The 18,780-nt window shown below is 57.6% G+C and overlaps 1 protein-coding gene across 14 annotated transcripts in view; it reads right to left on the bottom strand.

Moving 5' to 3' along the window:
• CELF5 (CUGBP Elav-like family member 5) overlaps positions 1-18,780 on the bottom strand; it is a 48,555-nt gene that overhangs the window by 15,461 nt on the left and 14,314 nt on the right. For 9 of the 14 annotated variants that reach the window (XR_004277072.1, XR_004277081.1, XM_032305908.1 and 6 more), the window contains exons 2-4: positions 12,977-13,059; positions 2,425-2,476; positions 405-533 (exon numbers count right to left, since the gene is read on the bottom strand). Coding sequence is in view for 12 of the 14 variants with exons in the window: in XM_032305908.1 (XP_032161799.1) it covers positions 405-533; positions 2,425-2,476; positions 12,977-13,059 (264 nt within the window). In the remaining 2 variants the exon portion in view is untranslated. Of the gene's footprint in view, positions 1-404; positions 534-2,424; positions 2,477-4,607; positions 4,737-5,086; positions 5,272-12,976; positions 13,060-18,780 lie in introns of those variants that run through there. The other 5 variants (XM_032305944.1, XM_032305892.1, XM_032305934.1 and 2 more) reach the window with 4 other exon arrangements.

Below are 18,780 nucleotides of genomic sequence, written 5' to 3'. Positions count from 1 at the left end.
CGCCCACCCACGTGACAGGCCCCTCCCCCAGGAGCCAACCCCGCCGGCCCACGTGCCCCGCCCCGCCCCAGAAGCCCATCTGGTTTTCTCAAGAGACAAACCCGCCCTCCCACATCCCCAGGCCGCCCCAGAAGCCAACCCCACCTTCTCGAGGGCTCGGCCCCGCCCCCAAAAGCCGAACCCCCACCCCCGTCCCAGGTGCCCCGCCCCGCCCCGGAAGGCAACCCCGCCTTCTCAAGGGTCTGGCCCCACCCCAGGAGGCAATCCCGCCTTCTCAAGCGCCGGGCCTCGCTCCGGGAACCAACCCCGCCCCGCCCCGTGCCAGGCCCCGCCCCCAGGAGCCGAACCCCTCCTCCCGCGCGCCCAGCCCCGCCCCCGGGCCAGCCCCGCCCCCGGCCGGTCACCTTTGCTGCTGCCGTCAGGCCCGCGCAGCACGGTGCATTCGTCGATGACCCCAAAGGGCTGGAACAGCCGCAGCACGTCCTCCTCCGACTGCTGCTTGTTCAGCATCCCCACGAACAGCTTCCGGTCTCCTGTGGGCGGAGACACCCCCTCAGCCGCGTCCTGGCCTCCGGGAATTTCTCGGTCCCTCCGGCAGAATGGAGGCAGCAGGGCGTGGGGGGAGCACGGCTGGCCCCTGCTCTGCCTGCGTGGGGGAGGACACAGGCGCGCGCTTCCCTGCTCTGGGCCTCTCCATCCTCCCACGTGCCATGCTCGGCTCATCTCCAGGCCTCGGCTCACGCGGCACCCCCTCCTGGACGCCCTCCCTTCAACCCTTCAGGGCCTCCGACCGCTTCCCGGCTCCCACCCTCCGGGCGGAGATGTCTCTCTCCTCGCTCGCGGAGAGCCCACACAGTACTAGTGTACGAACTGCCTGGCCTGGCCTGGGTCCCTGTCTGTCTGTCTGCCATCTAGATTTCCCAGTCGGGGTGAGCGCTGATGGCCCCTTTCCCCTCAGCAGGGGCCAGGCAGTCCATGTCTGCTGAATGAGTGAAGGCACCTGTGCGCACAGGAGCAGGTGCGGGAAGCCTGGAGCCCCCATCTGCTGGGGTGGGGGTGGGGGTCTGGCTGGAGGCCTGGCTGGCCAGCCTCTCCCGTGTGAGGCCCGAGAGTCCTCTCCCTCTGGTAACTGGGCTGCTCCCCTGTAATCAGGAACATGGCAGCTTCATCTCCCAGGGATGGTGAGCTGGGTTACTATGGAAACCTGTTCTCTGGCAGCTGTCACTCATGGGGACGGAAGAGAGAGGCATAGACGCAGAGAGACTGAGAGTCCGGGAAAGAGACAGAGACAGAGAGAGACAGGGAGAAACACAGAGACAGAGACAGAGAGTAAGAGACAAAGAGAGACATAAAGAGTAGAGAGAGAACCAGAGAGACAGAAGGAGAAAAGATGGGCGAGAAAGAGGTATGGAGAGGGAGAAAGAGAAGTTGAGACAGAGAGAGACAGAAAGACAGACAGAAGGAGGAGGAGGAGGAGGAGAAGAGGAATTAGTAAGAGTGAGAGAGAGACGAGAAGAGACGGAGACATGCAGACCCCCCCCCCCCGTCCCAATCCCTGACCTACACGAGCAGCCTGCTCCGAGACTGTGAAAACAGGTCCCAGCCCAGATGGGCTGTACCAGGCTCCTACACATACACAGGAGTCCTAACCGCCCTGCCCCACACACCACCCCCAAGGCTGGATGCTCCGCCTCAGCCCCCAATCCACCTGAAGTGGGGAGGGGGTAGGAAAATCTCCAAGAGGGCTAGACTTGGGTGCCACTGGGGACAGCCAAGCATACTCCTATGGTCACATCCCCAACACAGTCCAGACGTACGCAGACGCCAGGCCTCCAGCCCACATACCCACACGCCCAGTCCGGAACAGTCAGGCACTCACAATCCTACACACACGCCCACGCCCAGGCCAGGCGTGCACACGTGCACACGTGCACACAGGCCAGCAGGAAGCCCCACCACATAAGCTACAGAAACACACGTGCACATGCACCCTGCTCACACACATCTGCATACAGGCGTGCCAAGGTACGCATGCTCACATATACACAAACACGCACGTGCACACACACACAGAAATCCCCCTGAGGGGTCCCTTCAGGGATCCCAGCCCCTCTGCCTCAGAAGACCCTCCAGTATTGCACCCCACGGGGAGTGGGGCATTTTAAGATCTAGGGACAAGCAACTGGACCTAGCCACCTGCCCCCCAACTCCTTCACTCCTAGGCCTGTGGCACTGTGGTTTGGAAGAGGGGACACCCCCGCCCCCCGCTCTCCTGTGCCTACCCTAGCCAGGAGACTCTGCCTCTCCCACCACAATGAGGTATGTGAGTCTAGAGGGGACAGCTACAGCCTTCTGATCAGGGGTCCCCCCCTTCCCCCATTCTTCTGCCACCCCCCAGCCTGGTGGCCACGGAGAGATGACAACTACCTCCGCGGCTTTCGCTGTCCGCCGGCTTCACCTGGATTGGCCGCGCCATCTGTGGAGAGAGAGGGGAGGAGGAGGTCGAGGCTGACAGTGGGGACATCAGGGGTGAGGGCTTCACCTGAGCTCTGCCAGGCACCCTGTCCACCTCCCTGAGGCACAGCATCCCACCAACTTCCAGCAGCAAACCAGTCAAACAAGTGACACATGGTCCCACCGACGGGGCTTTGCTCATTGCTGTCTGGAAAACTCTTACTTTACATTCAAAACCCGTTCACAATATTTCCTGCTGTAGGAAGCCCCCTTGCATTCCCAGGTGTAGTAGGCTCTTTGCAAAGTTGTCCAACACCTCTAGTCTCTGCATATTTGACTTTGCAGTTTTTCTCATCAAAAACTGGAGCCTGTTTCCCCACCTTTCTGTATCTGGACTTGGCTATGTGACTTGCTCTGACCCGTGGAAGGTCATGGAAGGGAAGTGGTGGGAGTTCCAGGCTCTGGCCTTGAGAGACTTTGCAGCTTCCTCTTTTGGAAAGCTGACATTGGGACAAGCCCAGGTGACAAGCCCAAGCAGAACAGGAAGACAGACCTCATGCCCTGAGAGGTCCCACTGCCAAACAGCGCATGGGAGTGAGGCTGGCCAGTCCTAGCTCATCCCGGCAAGCCCTGTCCACCACTGCATGAATGACCCCAGGGGAAACCAGCAGAAGAGCCACCCAGCTGAGCCCAGGCTGAGCTTACTAACCTGCAGAATCAACAAATAAAATGGTTGAGGTGTTTGTCACCCAGCAGTAACTGATACGAGGGCAGGTACTCTCAGTCCGTTTTCTGAGCCCTGGGTGCGAGGACTGTCATACCTGAGTGGACCAGCTTTCAATCTGGACTTGTTCTGGACGCTTCTGTTCTCCAACCCCCTGCTCCCCCAGCACTGAAAATGATGTTTAATGGAAGAAATCCTCCTCTAATCCCCACCCCCAAACTGACCCAGCCATAGGGGTGAGCTAACGTGGGTATTTGAGAAAAACTCAAGGGATGTGGGAAATGCGTGACATTGCTTCTCCACTGGTTTGAGAACAGAATCTCTCTCCAAGCCTTGTGGCTCCTGGTGAACTCCTATTCATCCTTCAAAACCCAGCTCAAATGTCCCCAAGCAGGCCATCTTTCCACCCCGCTGGGTTCCTTCCTCCCTCTGCCTCAGGGCAGGAAGTGTCTACATCTTGCTTTCTCCGAGCAGGCAGTTCTCTTCACACCAGGCAGGGAGAATCCTAGAGGCTTGCCAAATTGAATTGACCAGAAAGAAGTGTCCGGCACACGCCAGCATGGAAGGGTGGCTGGGATGTCTGTGCCCGACCTGAGGTTGGAACGAGGGCCCACCTCAGACCCCCTCCCAGGTCAGACCATCCCCATGGCCATTCAGAAAAGGTGCTTGAGGGGTGTCAGCTTTCTAGACGCTGTACAGACACCCAGCAAGCTCCGGAGAGAGGCTCAGTTTTCACCCGGCTTTACAGATGTCAACATCAAGGCCCAGACTCTTTGTCCAAGGTCATGGTGGGCGAGTCAAGGCACTAAGCCTTCCTAGACTTAAAATTTAAGGATCTTTCTACCCAGTCCTATGAGTAGAGACCCCTCTCCGACTCTGAACCCCCAAATCTCCTTCCCCTTGTCTTTGACCCTATCTCAGTTCTGAGCCTCCCCACGCCATCGGAGGCCCCTCCCTCACTCTGCGCCCTCTTTCCCTGAGCCCCCTTTCCCTGAGCCCCCGCCCCCCCAGCTTCCCTACCCCACCTGCGCCCCTCCCATTCTGAGTGTTTGTTCCCCAGCTCCTAATGGGCTGCCTCAATCTGAACTCAGCCTTGGGAGCCCCAGAAGCAGAGAGGCCTTCGGGCGTCCCCGATGCCTGCCACCCAGCCACACCTTCAGAGGGACCCAGACCACCTGCGAAAGACCAAACCACGTCTCCCTTCCCCCACCACGTGTGCACGCACACGCACACGCACACACCCCCTCTCCACCTGGGTACCACACCCAGCTAGCTGGAGGCACGAGCGGGGATTATTTTAACCAGACGGACCCGTTTCTGGGCGGGGGGCAGACTGAGGTTGTGAAGGGAGCTGGGAGGAGCGGGGGCACCTGAGCTCCGGCCTCCGGTTCGCCCCCTCCCCGCCCGCCCCGCCTCCGCTGGCCCTCACCTCCTCCCTCCTCCCAGCACCTTGGGCAGATGAGGATGGGGTTGCCATGGCAACGCTGATTCACCACACGGAAGCTGGCAATTGTTGTTGCCATGGAAACCGCCTCTTAGGGGCGAGCCCAGCTCCTGCCTTGCACAAAAGAGATATTTAAATATAATCTTCTGGAGATGGATGAGCTGAGGAGGGAGCGAGGGAGGGGGCCACGGGGAGGGAACCTGTCCCCATCACCGCACCCTCCACCCCCGCCCCACTCTCGCGGCCTGGGTCCCTGCGCCCCATCTCCCCCGCCCGCTGCCGAGCCTGGGACCTTCCGCTGCCTCCTGGGAGACCCCTTCCCCCTCCCGGGTCAGCTCGGGCTCGGGCCGGAGAGTCCCGGTGCGGTCCCGAGAAGCCAGGCGGGCAGTCCCCACCTCCCCAGTCTCCCGCTCCAAAGCCGAGGCTCGGAGGCCTGGCCATCCGCACCCCGCGGCCCGCCTTACCCACCGGCCTGGAGACGCGCGCCAGGCTGGCCTCCACGTGCCGCCGCCCGCCCGGCCGGCCCTGGGCGCACAGGCGCGCACACGCCGCACGCACGCACCGGCCCCGCGCCTCGCTCCCCGCGCCCGAGCCCGACGCCCAGGCGGGCGCAGTCGATCCGCCCGCCAGAGGCCGGGAGGAGGCGTGCGGCGCGGGGCGCGGTGGGGGGGGGGCTAGTGGGGGGGAGGGAAGCTGGGTCTCCCCACACCCACCCCTCCTGTCGCCCCTGCCCGCCCATCTGGCTCTGCCCACCTCCTTCCGGCTCCCTCTCTCCATCTGTCCCACCGAGGTCTCTGCCTGGTGCCTCCCTCCCTGCTCCACCTTCTCTGGCTCCCCATGGCTGCATTCCTTCCCTGCCCCCCCTTCCTCCTTTCATTTAGTCAAGAACATTCCTGGTGTGCCCCGTGCTGAGTAATTTTGCAGCCCTAAGGAGGACCCTCTCATCTGGAACCAGGGGAGACAGAGGCAGATACAGACACTCCCAGACCCAAGCAGTCAGGATGGAGGCAGAGGTGGGGACAAGCCCCTGGGAAACCAGAGAGCATAGAGCAGTGGAGAGCCAAAGGCTATCCTGGGCTTCAGTGAAGATGGAAAGTCTGTAGGGGGTTTTGAAGTATGAGTAAGAGTTTGGTGGGGGGGGGTAGTTTCTCACGTTGGAGGAATACCTACCTCCACCGACTCATTTAATCTCTAAACAACGTCATGAGATGGAAGCCTTCTTACTCTACAGATGGGCAAATCAGAAAGGGAACGGAGAAAATCAAAGCAGAGGCCGAATCTCCTGGTTTCCTCCGGGTCCAGCCAACCCTCCAGCCAAGGGGCCTGTGGGCCGGGGCTCTGGGGGAGCATCTGTGTCTTTGGGGTGGGCATGTTAGGTAGATGAGACCCAGTCCTTGCTCTGCCTCCCAACCTTTGCTGGGTGACTTCAACCAAGCCACGCACCATCGAGAAACCAGGGTCCCTCATGTCTGAACTATGTATTATTACAGATGGGGAAACCGAGGCCGCTAGGGGAGGGATGGCAGGAGGTGTCTCCGGCGGTCAGGCTGGGGTCCCAAAGATGGTCCTTTAGAAGATGCAAAGTTGTGCCTTTAGAGGACGTGGGGGCCCAGCAGAGGCCCCCGCTAGGTCGTTTCCGGGCGGAAGGGGGGAGAAAGCAAGGTGATGCCGGCCACTGGCGCTGCCTCCCCTTCGCCCGCAGCCCCAGCGCCAACCCAGCCTCCCTGCCAAACAGACCACGCCGCTGTCCGGCTCTAGGTGCTGTTGTGGCTCCTCCTGGCCTGGGGCTGGCACCCCGGCCTTCCTCCCCACTGGCCCCGAGTCCTGCAGGCTCCGCGTGTCTGGGACAGTTCCTTCATTCACTCATTCCTTCCTTCGTTCAGCATGGATTTTCCAAGCTCCCACAGCGAGCTCAGCAACGCGCCTTGTGCCCTCACAGGAGCCTCAAAGCCCCTCTGCAACCCCATTTCACAGACGAAGAAACTGAGGCCGGGGAGGGTCAGAGCCCTGGACATTTGGCACCGGAGTCAGGTCATGGGATGTGGGACGGGGTCTTGCAAGGGGGCCACTTCAGAAATCCCTGTGCACATAGAAAGGGTTTTCAGGAGGGGTCTGTGGGGGGACCCCCAGACAGACAAACTTAGCCCTTTCTGGGGTGCAGGGCAGATGCCAGATCCAGGATGTCCTTTGCCCCTCAAGACCCTCCCGAAGAAAGAGACAGTACCCGCGCTAGTGGCACAGCCCCTCAGAGACAGGGCTGGACCGGCCACCTGCCCCCCGCCTCACTGTCCCCACGGGCCTGTGCCATCTCCAGGAACCTCATCCTGGGGTCTGACACCCCCACAAAAAGCCTCTGCTGCAATCTGAGTCCTCTGCCCAGCGTGGATTCCAGGGGCCTGCGGTCCGTTCTGGGTTCTATTCTGGGATTCTGTTATTCAATTTAGGATCCTATTCCAGAATGCCGAGATTTGATTAAACCACATCCCCCACGGACGCCGCTGTCACACTCAGACATGGGAGCTGGAACTCGCTTCAGAAGCAGCATTTGTGGAGGGGGCTTGCCTGTTCCCTGCACTGTGGGGGGAGCAAGGAGCCAGCAGATGACCCAGCTCACCCTCCCCTCCTGGTTTAGAGATAAAAAGACGCAGGTGTCCACTCCACCCCGTCCCCCCCCACAACACACACACATGCACGTGGGTTTTTGAGGGGAGGCAGGGGACAGGAAGGATGGTGGCTGCCTTGGTCTCTCGCATGACCCCACTGTGGCCCCCTAACTCCCCGGGGTCCCTGTGCGGGTGTGTGGGGGCACGTGAGCCGCCCGGGGTGGGGGCTCTTCCCACACGGGGCTCCCCTCATGTGGCTGCTGCTCCGTCTTCTGGCGGAGATGCCTGGGGGGGGGGTGCGCTCAGACATCCCTGCTCCGATGCGGCTGACATGCACGGGGGACTCCCCCCCCCCAGCAGCCCCTGCCCGCACTCTTGCCGCCAGCCACGAACGAGGCTCTGAGTGTGCTGATGGCAGATCTGTGGGTCCCCTCGGGGTCGGGGGGGGGGAGAGGAGGCTCCCCCGCAAGTCCGACCCCTTCACTAGGCAGGGGGCCGTCAGCTCCAGAAGCCGAAGGCACGTGTACTCGGGGTGGGAGCTCCCGGCTGCGGCCGGAGGAAGCATGGCACGTGCCCACCAGACACAAAGCGCAGACGAGGGTCTCTGTCACGGCAAAAGCTGGAAAGGACGCGGGTGTCCACCAACGGGAGGATGGACAAGTCAACTGTGGCTTCGTGCGGTGAAATGCCAGCCAGCCGCGAGAAGGCACCCGCGGCTGGGGCGCGGCACGACAGGGGATGCCGACCCTCTACAGCATCGCGCTAAGTGAAAGAAAAATGCAGACGGTAAAGACTCCGTCCGTGTACTGCGGGACGGTCCGTGTACTGCGGGACGGTCCGCGTACTGCGGGTCCGTCCACCGTGGGGAAAGAGCGAGTGGGGAAAAGCAGCCCAGGGTTTCAGAGATCTGGTCGTAAGTGCAGAGAATGTGAAAATCGGGGGTCAGTTACCACAGAGGTCAGGACGGTGACAGCACAGGCTTGGGGACGTGGCAGGGACGGTTTCTGGGTATTGTTGACAATTCATTCCTCCCCTCCGTCTCTCCAGCCATGAGCTGGTATCAAACTGAGACCCACAATCTAGACATAATAAGATGACACTGAATCGTGTTCCAGAGCCTAGAACATTCTAGGTCTGCACCAAGATGGTAGTGGATCCGTGGTCTAGAACATTCTACATCTGTGGTATCCAAGACAGTGGCTGACTCCTAGTTTAGGACATTCTAGGTCTGAACTTACCAATACAGTAGGTGACCCCCCAGTCTAGAACATTTGATATCCGCGGTCTAACCCAGTAGCTGACCCCTGATCTAGAACATTCTAGATTTGAGGTGTCCAGTGTGATAGCCACGAGCCACATGTGGCGGTTTAAGTTTAAATTTAACTCAAACAGCATTAGAAATTGTTCCTGAGGGGACACCTGGGGGGCTCAGTCCATGAAGTGCTTGCCTTCAGCTCAGGTCATGATCCTGAGGTCCTGGGATCGAGCCCCATGTCTGGCTCCCTGCTCAGTGGGGAGTCTGCTTGTCCCTCTGACCCTCCCTCTGCTCAAGTTTTTCCTGAATCACACTTGCCACATTTCAAAGGCTCAGTAGCCACACTAACCTAGCGGCCACCAAGTTGGACAGCAGAGACAGAACATTCCATCACTCTGGAAAATTCTATCGGACAGCAATGGCCTAGAATGGGGATCTGCCAATTCCATTACTGACACACAGCCACACTTACCCATTTCTGCATTGTTTGTGGTTTCTTTTATGTGATGCCACAGAGGGCCTAGAGCCCATGAGGCCAAAAATGGTCCCTCTCTGACCCTTTACAGAAGAAGTTTGCCGACTCTCGGCCTCGAACGTTTTTGCGGGATACTGTCCAACATGGTGGCCACCAGCGCATGTGGACATCAGACCCTTGAAATGTGGATTGTGTGACCGAGGAACAGAATTTTAAATTTTGTTTAGGGGCGCCTGGGTGGCTCAGTGGGTTAGAGCCTCTGCCTTCGGCTCGGGTCATGATCCCAGGGTGTTGGGATCGAGCCCCGCATCGGGCTCTCTGCTCGACAGGGAGCCTGCTTCTCTCTCTCTCTCTGCCTACTTGTGATCTCTGTCTGTCAAATAAATAAATAAAATCTTTAAAAAAATTTTTTTTTTAAAGTTTATTTATTTATTTATTTGACAGAGAGAGATGACAAGCAGGCAGAGAGGCAGGCAGAGAGAGGGGAGGAAGCAGGCTCCCTGCTGAGCAGAGAGCCCGGTGCGGGGCTCGATCCCAGGACCCTGGGATCATGACCTGAGCCGAAGGCAGCGGCTTAACCCACTGAGCCACCCAGGCGCCCCCAAAATTTTTTTTTGTTTAATTATAATTAATGTAAATATAAACTTACATGTAAAAACTGATTTCTGACTCCATTCTTGGAAAATCTCTTAAGTATTTTAGAGCAAGCAGGTGTGTGGACCTGCTTCTCCAACTCTCCGTTTTATAGAACGTAAACAGCAAAGGCAGATCGAGCATTTCTGATCACAACTGACTGTCTGAATTGAGATGGACCGAGGGGTGGGCCCACCTCCGAGGGACAAAGGGCTGTGAGCGCTCCTTAACTACGCCGACTACCTGCTGCACTGATGATATCTTGGAGAGGTGTTGGGTTAAGGGGAAATCTAGCATGACAATTTCACCTGTTTCTTTTTAATTTTTCGCTGTTGCTCCTAGAAAAGTGGGAATGCCACTTGTGGCTTGCGTTCTATGTCCCTTAGCATTTGCTCTAGAACATTCACCAGCTCCCTATTCTCCTGACCATTGGACGCCAGGCATCTCTCCCAGTCAAGACAATCACAAATGTCCCCAGATGTCGCCCAGGGTCATGTGGGGTGCAGAATCACCCCCCGGGGTTGGGACCCCCTTGTGACCTGATGTGAACTCCTCCGTGAGACAATGGAGGCTCTCGTGCGTTCCTGCACTCAAAAATGTGACTGGCAGCCTCCCAGTGCCGGCACACGCGGTCCCCACGCTGCCCCCACCTCCATCTGCCACAGCTTCCCCATCTCTCCAGACATGGCGCAAACGCTCCGTCCTGCAAGAAGGAGCCTTGTTTGCCCGTCACCAAGTCCTCGGCAGTGGGCCGGGCCCCCTGCTTCCCCTGGGTCCCCTCCCCGAGATGTTCCCCCCAGCTGCCTCATACCCGCTGTTCATTCTGTGGCTTGAATGGGGAGCCCCCTAAAACATGTCCAAGTCCTAATGCCCCAGAACCTGTGAATGGGACTATATTTGGAACAGATGTCCTTACAGATGTCAGTAAGTCATGGATCTCGAGATGGGGTCATCTTGGATTTCGGGTGAGCCCTAAACCCAGGGACAGTTGTCCTTACAGGAGAAAGGCAGAGGGAGAGCGGAGACGTATAGACCCACGATGACAGAGGCTGATGCCTCTACGAGCTGGAGAACAAGGATTACGGGAGCTCCTGGAAGCTGGAGAGACGCGGAGCAGAGTCCCCCCCAGAAACTCTAGAGGGAGCACGGCCCTGCTGACACCTTGATTTCAGACCTCGGGTCCCGGAATTGAGAGAGCGTAAGTCTCCATCGCGCTAAGCCCCCTAGTGTGCAGCCCCCCATTCACTCCTGCCCAGGAACCCTTGCTCCCAAGGCATCGCAAACCCCAGACCTCTACCTCCACGATCCCTGCCCCAGTCGCTTCCCAGGCAACCACATCGCCCTGCTGCCCCTCTGAGCCTCGCTCCCTGCACGGAGCCATGTCCCCAAGCATGCTGTCTGAACAGAACCTGCATCCAGAGTCTGAAAATCCCTCTGAGCGTCCCCCTGCTCCTCGGTTCCCTGTAGTTCCCATCACTGGATGCCCTCTCGCTGGGCCCCGCGCCGGCCAAAGAGCAGGTGCTCTGTGCGTGTCTGCTGGACGCACCACTGGGTGCTGACGACTCAGCCCAGCGTCTGCCCTGGAGGGGCCCCCGATCCCGGCTGCTGATGGAACCCAGAGCCCATCTTTGTCCCCAACACGGAGGGAGCCGGGGCTCAGGTCAGGGCAAGGGAGGCTGGTTTTGGGTCTCAGAGACTCCTTCAGGAAAATCATGTTAGAGCTGTTAGCACATCTCTGTGAGGGTAGGGATTGTTCTGGACAGAAGGGTCAGAGCTTCCAGCCCAAATCTGATCTCACACACACGCACGCACGCACACACACGCACACACAGGTCCAGTGGACGCAGAAGGACTGGGTGCCTGCACAGGGTCCGCGGTCAGATCCCCGTTCCGCTGTTTGCCAGCCGCCGACCTGGGACAGCACCCACTACAGCACTGGTTTGTTCCTCTGAGTGCCCAATGCCCCCGGGGCCCTGGCGCCTGGAGACCCAGGCCTGCTGAGCATCCTCCTTGTGTCCTGGGGGGACCCGACTGACCTCTCGACGGTGACGTCAGGAGAGACTCTGAGCCAGGACGGTGCTGCCAACCCACTCCCTAATTCCTGCCCCGGGGCCCCTGAGATAACTCATGCCGGATGTGGGATCATTGTTCGGCAGCAGGAGATAACTAAGAAGATCCACAGAACTCCACTGTCCCCCCTGCCCCCCAAGTGCTAACCTGTCCCCCAGTTCCGGCTTGGTGTGGGGAGATGCTGGCACCACGTCCACGGGAGGGAGAGCTGTGAATTCTCAGATGTCACCGCCTCAGTGAGGACTTCCTTGACCGTGTTCTCTACAGTTTCCTCTCTCCACTCCCCCCTGTTATACTCTTCCAGTGCCGAAGATCAGAGAGGTTGAGTCACTGGCTCATGGACACACAGCAAGGATTGCTGGGGACTAAGCAAGGAGTCCACGGATGTGGCCGCCACGCCACTCTACCCTTCTTGTCTCCACTCCACGTCCCCCTCGCCCAGAGAGGGGCACCTTAGTCTTCACTATGAGGCTGAGGCCAACCCCAGGACCATTTTCGGTGCTTTCAGCATCGAGCCAACCCCTGCCATGACCTCTCATGTTGCCGGCAGGTGTACCCCGATTACCCAGCTAACCAAACTGCACACGTATTCTCAGCATTTGTGGCTGCAGATGCCACCCAAGCCGCCCCCAAAAGCCTTTGATGCTGAAGAGTCCCCGAGAATCCCAGAGGGAAGGGTGGGCACCCCCGGAGGTCACGGGGTGCCATGGATCTCACTGTGGTTCCTTCAATTTCCATCTTGAGGCACTGCCTGGGCTCAGTTGGTTCAGGGGGACCACCTTCCCTTCACTGGGGACAGGGACCTCCGGCCCTCCGCAGGAAGGCAGGGCTGACAAGGACAGCCAGCAGGGACAGAGCCTGGGCCAGCCCTGTATGACCTGCCGGTCCCCTCCCTACACTCCCCTACTCTCTTGCTCCCTCTTGCTCCCTCTGCTCTAACCACACAGGCCTCCTTGCAGCTCCTCCAACACTCCAGGCACAGTCCTGCCTCAGGGCCTTTGCACGGCTACTCCATTTGCCTGCTAATGCTTCTTCATCCTTCAGGTCTCAGCACAACAACACTAACGTGCAGGGCCAGGTGCCCTTGTGCCGTGTACAACCTACACGACCCCACACAACCACTCTGGTGGGGAGTACCGAGCATAGCATGCAGTAGGCACTCAGTAAATGCTCTCTCTGATGATCGCTTCTGTCTGTCTGCACCTTGTACCTCTTTCTGAGTCCAGAGGCAAGTGGGCTCCGCCGCTGATCCCAGGAAGGGCCTCAGCCTTCCCCAGGCTGAGAGCAGCCCCCCTCCCAGACAGCACCCCGGACTCACCCCGGGCAAGGTCTTCTGTTCGTGCAGGGCAGTCTGAGCTTTGATGGCGGAGTCCCTGGCACAATAGGTGAGAAAGGCACAGCCTGGAAAGGAAAGAAACATGGGTGTTACGAGAAGGGGATGTGTAGACCCGTGTTCACAGTCACATTGACCCCAAAGGCCAGAAGGTGGAAACACCCCAAATGTCCTTCAGTGGAGGAAGGATAAACACAACCTGTCCTTCTGTCCCCACGCAGGAACACGGTCCAGCCTCAGGAAAGAAGGGACCCTGACCCCTGCCACAACACAGAGGACCTCGAGGACACGGGGCTCAGCGAGCGCAGCCAGACCCAGAAGGACCCGTCCCGCAGGACCCCACTCCCGGGAGGGCCCCAGAGGAGTCCCGTCCGCACAGAGAGGAGAGGGTGGGAGCCGGGGCTGGGGAGTCTGTGCTTCGCGGGGACAGAGTCTCCGTGTGGGGACATGGAAAGTTCTGGAGACGGGGGGGGGGGGGTGTTGCAGGACAGTGTGAGTGTGCTTCATGCCACCGAGCTGTGGGACGCCTGGGTGGCTCAGTGGGTTAAGCGTCTGCCTTCGGCTTAGGTCATGGTCTCAGGGACCAGGGATGGAGCCTCACATCCGGCTCTCTGCTCAGCGGGGAGCCTGCTTCTCCCTCTCCCTCTCCCCTCCACCCCCACCCCCACTCACACTCTCTGTCTCAAATAAATAAATAAATAAAATCTTAAAAAAAAAAAATCTAAAAAAAAATGCCACTGAGCTGTGCAGAGATGGTTAATATGATAAATTTAATGTTATGTGTATCTCACCACAATAAAAAAAAATTGGAAAAGAAGGAAAAATTGGTTAGGATGGTGGATTTTATGTTCTTTTTACTAGAGGTTAAAAATAAAAAAGAGAGCAGCCTACTTTTTTGGGGGGGCCGGCAGCAGACGTGCAGTCTCCCACCCCCCCAAACCGGTAAGATAGGGAAGGGGAGAGACGAGCCCCAGCTGTTAATTAAATCGTGGCTGAGGCTAGATGAAGAGCTACTGGGAAGGCTGGGTGAGGTGTGGCGGGGGCAGTGGGACAGCTGCTGCCGCAGGGAGGGGGTGGGCAGGGCACCAGCCGCCCCAAAGCTGCAGATGAGGGGCACCGTGGCTCTGCCGAGACCTGTCTCGTGGCCTCGGACGGCGCCTCTCTTCTCTGGGCCTGCGTTGCCGCCATCAGCGAGGGTGGTCCGAGTGCAGGGGGGCCAAGGGGCGGCGAGGGGTCTAGCGGGAGTGCGGCCCAGTGGCCAAGCGCAGAGCCAGTCAGGAGAGGGCGGGGAGGGCAGGCCCGCCGTGAAGTGGTCCAGAGCCAGGCTGTGTTTGACTGGACCGCGTCTTGGGGTGGGGGTGAGTTGGGGGGTGGGTTGCGAAGCGTGAGGCCCGCAGAGACGAGAGACATGGAGAGAGACAGAAGCCAGGAGTGAGAAGTCTCCAGAGACAGGCCAATGAGATCAAAGGTGTCGGAAAGACATTGCCGGAGGCCGGTGGGGGGGTTGGGGGGGTGTGGGTGGGATGCAGGCGGGAGTCAGGTCCCCTTGCATGGGCGCAGGGGACCAGGCCTCAGCCCTGGGCTTTGCCTCTAACCTCTGGGGGCCTCGTTTTCACCGCGTGTGGAATGAGACCGTCGTTGGCTGTTCGGATGCTGTGGGACCCTGTGTCCACCCCGCCGCCCACCTCCCTCCCTCTGCCTCCCCCCCCCCCCCCCCGCCAGGACCCCCTGCGGACCCCCTGCGCAGAAGCCCTGGGAACAGCTTTGTGGTGCCCATTCTCGCTCCAGACAGGAGCTAATTAAAGCGTTTCCTTCCTTCTGGGATGCGCTCACCGATCGCCCACAGGCCGGCCGGTTGCTGGGGAGGGGTCTGCCGCAGGCCTGACAGGCTCGCTGGGAGCCCTGGGGACGAGGGCACCGCGCCTAGCGGAGGATGGTTTCTAGCATTTAAAAGACATTTGTTGTGAGAATGTAAAATGGTGCAGCCCCTGTGGGGCTGTTTGGCGGCTCCTCAAAAAAAGTTAAACAGAATTACCATAGGATCCAGCAATTCCACTTCCGGGTCTGTCCCCGAAAGGACTGAAACCAGGGACTCGGAGAGATATCTTGAACAGACACTGCACACACTCACGGCGGCGTTGTTCACAACGGCCGGACGTGGAACAACACAGGGTCCATCGATGCATGCACCGATGGCAAGATGGGGTCCACTCACACACTGGAATATTATTCTGCCTTAAAAGGCGGGGAATTCTGGGGCGCCTGGGTGGCTCAGTGGGTTAAGCCGCTGCCTTCGGCTCAGGTCATGATCTCAGGGTCCTGGGATCGAGTCCCGCATCGGGCTCTCTGCTCAGCGGGGAGCCTGCTTCCCTTCCTCTCTCTGCCTACTTGTGATCTCTCTCTGTCAAATAAATAAATAAAATCTTTAAAAAAAAAAAAAAGCGGGGAATTCTGACCCGTGTCACCACGTGGATGAACCTTGAGGGTGTTGTGTTCGGTGTAATAAGCCAGACCCACAAGGACACGTCCCGCAGGACCCCACTCCCAGGAGGTCCCCCAGAGGAGTTCTGTGCACGCAGACACAGAGGAGATGGTGGAACCTGGGGCTGGGTTTAGGGGGTGGGGAGTCCATGATTCGTGGGGACGGAGTGTCCGTCTGGGGAGATGGAAAGTTCTAGAGACAGAGGGTGGGGGTGGCTGCAGGACGGGGGAGTGTGTTTAATGCCACTGAGGTATGCAGTTCAAAATAGTTCGGATGGGGGGAGGGCGGAGGCGCCTGGGTGGCTCAGTCAGTTAAATGTCCGACTCATCTTGGCTCAGGTCATGATCTCAGGGTCGTGAGACAGAGCCGCCCCCCATACAGGGGGGGGGGCGGGGAGTCTGCTTGAGATTCTCTCTCTCCCTCTGTCCCTCCCCCACCCCACCCCACTCTCTCTCTCTCTCTAAAAACCAATAAATCTTTAAAAAATGGTTAAGATGGTGAATTTAGTGTTATGTGTGTTTTACCGCAATAAAAAATCATCACTGGGATATATTAAAAACATACCCCCCCCCAAAATTGCAGAATACGTTAAGTGTACAATGTAGCAAGTAATTATAAAATCATGTAACCATCTCCCAGGTCAAGGAATAGAACATGGCAGCCACCAGAAACCCCAGTGCCTCGCATCCCGTGACAGACCCCTCCATCCCCTAGAGGTGACTGCTAGACTGGCTTTTGTAATAGCCAAGCCATTGCTTTTCATTACGGCTCCCGCCCCATGTGGGTCACTACTCAGTGTAGCTGAGTATTTCCTGCTTTCGAACTTACGTAAACGGAATCAGAGCGTATATATACTTTGTGCCTGGCTTCTGCTACTCCACAACAGGTGGCTGTGGGAATCAGGGGTTAATTCCTTTTCGTAGCTGTGTAATATTTTCTTCTGTGAATATACTGCAAGTTGGCCATCTGTACTCTTGCGGGCTGTCCACCGTTAGAGGCTATCATGAACAAAGCTGCTTTGGGACACTCTTATACGAGTGCTTTGATGCACAAAGACATATCTGGGAACGGGACTGCAGGTTATAAGGTAGGCTTATGTTTAGCTTTAAAGGATTCCTTCGAACAGTTTTCCAAAGTGGGTTGTACCAAAGAATTCTCCAATCAACGGGTCTGACAATATTAATGCTCATTTTCACCAACGCTTTTAAATGTTAGTCATTACGGTGGGTGTATCACTGTATTTCATTGAGACGTAACATACATTTCCATAGTTATTAACAAAGCCGGGCACCTTGGTGCACTGTAGGAATTCTTTATGTGCTGTGTAAATCAAGAATACTTCGTATTCTTTTATGGCTCTATCTGATGCATACATCTTCCCCCAATCTATGGCTGGTCTGTCTACTCTTTTTTTTTTGTGTGTGTGTGTCTCTATTGTCTGAATTTAATCCACCAAGGTCTTCAGGGAAAGGAGAGGTGCTAAGACAACTAATCTAGGGCCGGAGAGAAATTAGGCAGTGCCGAGAAATTGGACTGCGGGGAGATGTGAGATAGAGACAAAACCCTTCTCCTTGGGCCCATTCTTGCCTGCGAGGCCTCATTTGCAGAACATGGAGTGCACTGGTCCTGGGAGGCTAGGACAGGACCCCCAAGCCACCTTCTAGGCCTCAGCCAGAGAGACGCAAAGACGCAACTGTGTGCCGCTGTCCCCGGTGCTGAAACGCTCGCTCGTTCTCCTGACCCGCTCTCTTCCCCATGTCTCCGTTCCTCCTTTCTAATTGGGGAAAATGTGTGATGTTCACCACTTTCTGGGGAAACACAGCCTTGATTCTCAGTTTCTGTTAGGGCTGAATTGGATCTCCCTCCCCCAAATTCATCTGTTGCTCTCCTAACCCCTCAGGACCTCAGAATGGGACCTTATTTGGAAAACGAGCCATTGCAGATGTAAAGAGTTAAGGTGAGGTCGTAGGTTAGGAGGACCAGCCCCAGCGCCGTAGGACTAGTGTCCTTTAAAAAGGAGGACATCTGGGCACCGAGACACACATTCAGGGGGAAGCCCATGGGATTATGAAGGCAGAAATCCGGGTAATGTATTCACAAGCCCAGGGACAGTAAGGACCTCCAGGGACAGTAGGGACTTCCAACAAACCACTAGAGGCTGGGAGACACCGGAGCCAGGTTCTCCCTCTATCTCAGAAGGAACCAGCTCAAGCCACACTTTCATCTCAGACTTCTGGCTCCCCGGACGGTGAGCAAACATGGTTCTGTTTTTGAAGCCCCCTGGTTTGTGGTACATTTTCTCAGCAGCCCTAGCCAACAAATACCGTCCCCAACCAGTACAGACTTTTACTGGTGTTAATAAAGTTCCCGGGCTTCTAATACTAATAAACTTGTACTCAGTAATGACTCACTCAGTCCTTATAACAACCCCACAGAGTAGCTGCTAGTATTGACTTCATTTTACAGATGAGGGTCTGGGGCACGGAGTGGACAAGTGACTTGCCCAGGGTCACACAGGTGGTAAGCGTGTGCTCACTCAGGCTCCACACTGGGGTACACTGCCTGGAGCTTGCATCTTTTTAAAAATTTACCCAGGGCCTAGGGGAAGATCTCAGGTCCCTGACTCACCCCTCCCCAAAAGGAGTTTTAAAATAGTGCCAGGATCAAATGCTGGGTCGAGGGCCATGGACGCCATTTTAATTGTTCAAGGTCTGTTTGCGGCATCCTAGTCCCAGAGAGACCTTTGGAGGGAAGCCACAACCCAACCAAAGCCTACACTGGGTGACCCTCTCAACTCAGTTTCAGTCCTGGCCACCTCTACCCACACATCAGCCTCCCCAATGACAAGGCGACCAGGCTTGGTGTCCAGTAGCCCTTGCCCCTGCTGGCCAAGCCCTGGGGTCCTTCCCAGAATGCTCAGCCCCTGACCGTCCCTTCACACCCACACCCATTTTCTAAGCCTGGACCAGGACGGACCTGGGGTGGGGGGCTGTCATTGCCCACAGATCTCTCTAGGCCCAAAGACAGAGCAGGGACCAAGATGGGAGAATCATTGGGGAACAAGAGTATGTATGTATGAAAGTTTCCTAATAACTACATCTGTGTCATCACAGCTCCCTTGGGAGGCAGGGAGCTCCCCGTCTCTAGAGGTAAGCAGCAGGGGCTCCCCAGAGAGGAAACTTCTTTGCCAGAGAATCCTGAGAGACCTTCCTCATGCTAAGATCCTCTGCTCTCTGGTCTGAGATCTGAGCTTTTGGGATTTCATGACTCAAAGTTGGAATGACAGTAATAGTCAGTGTCCACGGAG

Source organism: Mustela erminea, chromosome 1 (assembly GCF_009829155.1).
Source record: "Mustela erminea isolate mMusErm1 chromosome 1, mMusErm1.Pri, whole genome shotgun sequence".
In the NCBI taxonomy this organism is placed as follows: domain Eukaryota; kingdom Metazoa; phylum Chordata; class Mammalia; order Carnivora; family Mustelidae; genus Mustela; species Mustela erminea.
Note: the sequence above shows the minus strand (reverse complement) of the source record. Positions and strands in the feature narration are given on the sequence as shown.